At 31.3% G+C, this 3,413-nt stretch overlaps 1 protein-coding gene across 1 annotated transcript in view; it reads left to right on the top strand.

Moving 5' to 3' along the window:
- Nucleotides 1-2,489, top strand: part of LOC103198602 (sulfotransferase family cytosolic 1B member 1) — a 20,009-nt gene extending 17,520 nt beyond the window's left edge. Inside the window, exons 6-7 of the mRNA XM_007942769.2 lie at nt 626-806; nt 2,377-2,489. Coding sequence (XP_007940960.1) covers nt 626-806; nt 2,377-2,489 — 294 coding nt within the window. The remainder of the gene's footprint in view (nt 1-625; nt 807-2,376) is intronic.
- The last annotated feature ends 924 nt before the right edge of the window (nt 2,490-3,413 follow it).

The raw sequence follows: 3,413 nt of genomic DNA, 5'->3' as shown, positions 1-3,413 counted from the left end.
CAAGGTACAGATTCCTCATGAGTACAATCAAGTGCTCGGGAATTCCCATTCTTCTCAATGTTATCCATAATTTGTCATGATCCACACAATCAAATGCTACACTATTATCACTTTGCAAATCTTAATCAGTTTCTATGTAATAGAGTACACATATTTAAATAAGTCTATGATTCTTTTTCTTTTTAAAATATTGTAATCAATAAATAAGGAAGAAATTTATTTGGTAACAAAAAGTAAAGGTAAGAATAACAAACTGATAGTTTCCTAAAAGATTCATAACTCAAATTTGAGTCCAAACTGAGTTTAACATTACCATGATTATATTTTCTCTAAATATTATTAATATTTAGCCAAGAATTTACTCTTATTGTGCTTTGAATATGAACTAAGGTGTAAGGGAATAGATAAGGCATTTCTACTCAATTTCTGATAAGAGGAAATTTTTAATTATAATTAATTCCTTAATAATTAATGAAAAATAATTATAATCAAATATATACCCCCTTTAATAGTCAGGGTCAAAATTTAAGAAAGAAGAATGCAAAGATTTGATCATTTTTTTGCATTATGTTGACTATTTATTTGGTTCTTATTTTCTTGGATGTGTATCTTTACCCACTGATAGAATCCAAAGCAGGAAATCAAGAAGGTGATTCAGTTTCTAGGAAAGAAGTTAAATGATAAGATTTTGGATAGGATAATTCATCACACCTCATTTGAAATGATGAAGGACAACCCTCTGGTAAATTACACACACATTCCAAGTATAGTGATGGATCACAGCAAATCCTCTTTTATGCGCAAAGGTGAATATTTTTATAAGTTTTAATTTTTCTCTTTACTTTCTTATGAATTGTGCTGAGATAATGACTAGCTGTGTAATCTTCACCAAATGATTTAACTTGTCTAGCCATTAATTTCTTCTCTCCATAAAGACACTAAAAATGTCTATCATAAAAAATTTGCTGAGTAGATTAGAAATTGTTAGATAAAATATATATGTGAAGCTGTTAGCAGAATAATTTAAGTTCTTGATAAATATTTCTCCTCCTTTTTTATTCTTCTGCTAAGTGAAAGTGGTTTTGACAATGGTGATGTGAACCATTCAAAATTTGTCATTTTTAGTCCCTTAAACTTTTGTCCAATTTGGCATGGGTTTTCTTCTCTCCTCAATAGTAACTAATATCAGTTAATACAATATCATATTCTTTGAAGTCCCTGTATCATTTAGAAAACAATGGTCATTCTTTTAAAAATACCCCAAAAAGAAAACTTTTTTCTTTTAATCATATGGGAAGTTTTGTTTCTTGAAAAAAATCTGCCTGAATTATGAGCAGTGTAGAATACAAATTTAACCTAGAAAGATGACAGCAGAAAAATATGATATTTATTGTGAAACACAGGTTTACCTTCACTTAAGCAGGTGGCTAGAGTGGCTTATTATGTTCATATATGGTATGTGCAAAAATTGTGTTTTAATAGAATAATATATTTAACAAATTTTTTAACAAATAATTTGAAAAATTATCCACTTAATAACACTGCCCATTATTTTTAATATTCTTTATTGAATTAGAGGGAAAAGAGCAGAATTTCACTTAATGTGCTGGGAAATAAACAACTCTAAGAATATATTAGGCATATGAATATAGTATCAAAACTCGTTTGTTTGTTTGTTTGTTTTTGCTTTTTTATTTTATTAAAAAAAAGAAAAAGTATTATAAAGAATTTTAAACAGAAAACAATGAACCTGCCTGTGCCCATAACCTAGCTTCAAAAACTATCAATTAATGGCTAATTTTTTTCTTTTTCTTTTGATGTTATAGTTATTTTTTCTTTGAAATATTTTCACCCATATGAAAATTGTTAATTATCCTTAGTTTTAAAGGAGCTATATGCTTTAATTTGTTTTTAAAATTATGTTTGTATAGTTTAAAATATCAAATAGTCCTACTATTTGCAAATTATATCTCTGTTTTTTCTGTTTGGAGATTTCTCCCAAAAGCACTGCATTTAACTTCTAAAAACAACCTCATTTAAGAGCATGGGAAAAATTTCATTGTAAATGGTGCATCATAAGGTTGAATAGAAAACACTAAAAGAATCTCAGGAAATGATTGTATAGCTCATAAGTTTGGACAAGAAAATTAATCCTTTGAGAATTTATTTAAAAGTCCAGGTTTGGGTTAAATTATAAGCCGTATTTCCAGCCCAATTTATTGGAAGAACAATAAAAATGAAATGACATTACAAAATATTCATATACAAGGAAAGTATTTCTTTAAATCTTTTAACCTTTTCTTCTTGGTATACGCTAGCTTTTCCTTCATAATGGAAATATTTTTCTCTTTCATGTTTCCTTATTTTTATTTTTAGGAATTGCAGGTGACTGGAAAAATTACTTCACAGTGGCCCAAAATGAGAAATTTGATGTTATTTATAAGAAGGAAATGTCTGGAACTGAGCTTCAGTTCCGCACGGAAATTTAAAGGGCATAAGTCTCAAATCTGAAGAAAGAACAAATGGCTTGAAGTTTGTTGAAATGAGGACTATTAAGATTCGATAGACAATCAAATGGATTTATAAAATAGAAAATATACTACTAAAACATTGATTTCTTAATGTCATTAAGCAGGTCTCGGTTTTGTTCTTTTTTTAATTCTGAGTTCTTAAACACCCACAAGCAAGAGCAAGTTATTACCTCTCCGTAGACTATTTCTGTCTTTTCCTAGACTAGTCCTCTCAAGGGAGAAAGTATTGTTCTTACTCAGTTTCCTATGTATTATGACAAAGACTCAAGTCTCCCTCCCAATTAACTTAGCCCAAGACATGCTGTTCACACACTGACACTATATTTGCTAGCTCTGCCCCAGTTGACCTTTGTAGAGATCTTGGCCGAGGACACTGTGTTCCACTGCTGATTAATGGGTTTCCAGTTGTTACGTGAGTCATAGTTCATCCTGTGGTACCTCTAATTGGATAACATGGTTTGTGTCACACAGCTTATGGTTTATATTTTGGAACTGCTGTTTCGTTGTTGTTGTTGTTGTTGTTATATGCTGTCAAGTTGGACCTGACTCATAGCAACCCCTCCTTGGGTTTCCAAGGCATATCACTACGAAAGTAGATTGCCCCATCTTTCTTCCGAGGAGTGGCTGGAGGAGTGGCTACCAGAGCTCTTACATTCTCTAATTTCCCAGTCTCCAAAGGGTAAAGGTATACATTAAGTCAGAAGTTCTTTCCTGGGAACTGCTGGTATTCAGGGCTCCCTGTGGAGTGCCCTTCCAAGTCACAACAGACCTCTCTGAACTTCTGAGAATTATCTACTTCCCTGATCTGGTGGCCATTTGGAAACTTGAGTTACTTTCTCCTGTGTCTGTCAGATTTTTATTCCTTAGTAATTTCTTTAATGG

Source organism: Orycteropus afer, unplaced genomic scaffold (genome assembly GCF_000298275.1).
Source record: "Orycteropus afer afer isolate SDZICR_OR568_19922 unplaced genomic scaffold, OryAfe1.0 scaffold00098, whole genome shotgun sequence".
Classification (NCBI taxonomy): Eukaryota; Metazoa; Chordata; class Mammalia; order Tubulidentata; family Orycteropodidae; genus Orycteropus; species Orycteropus afer.
This window is presented reverse-complemented; position numbering and strand designations above follow the sequence as displayed.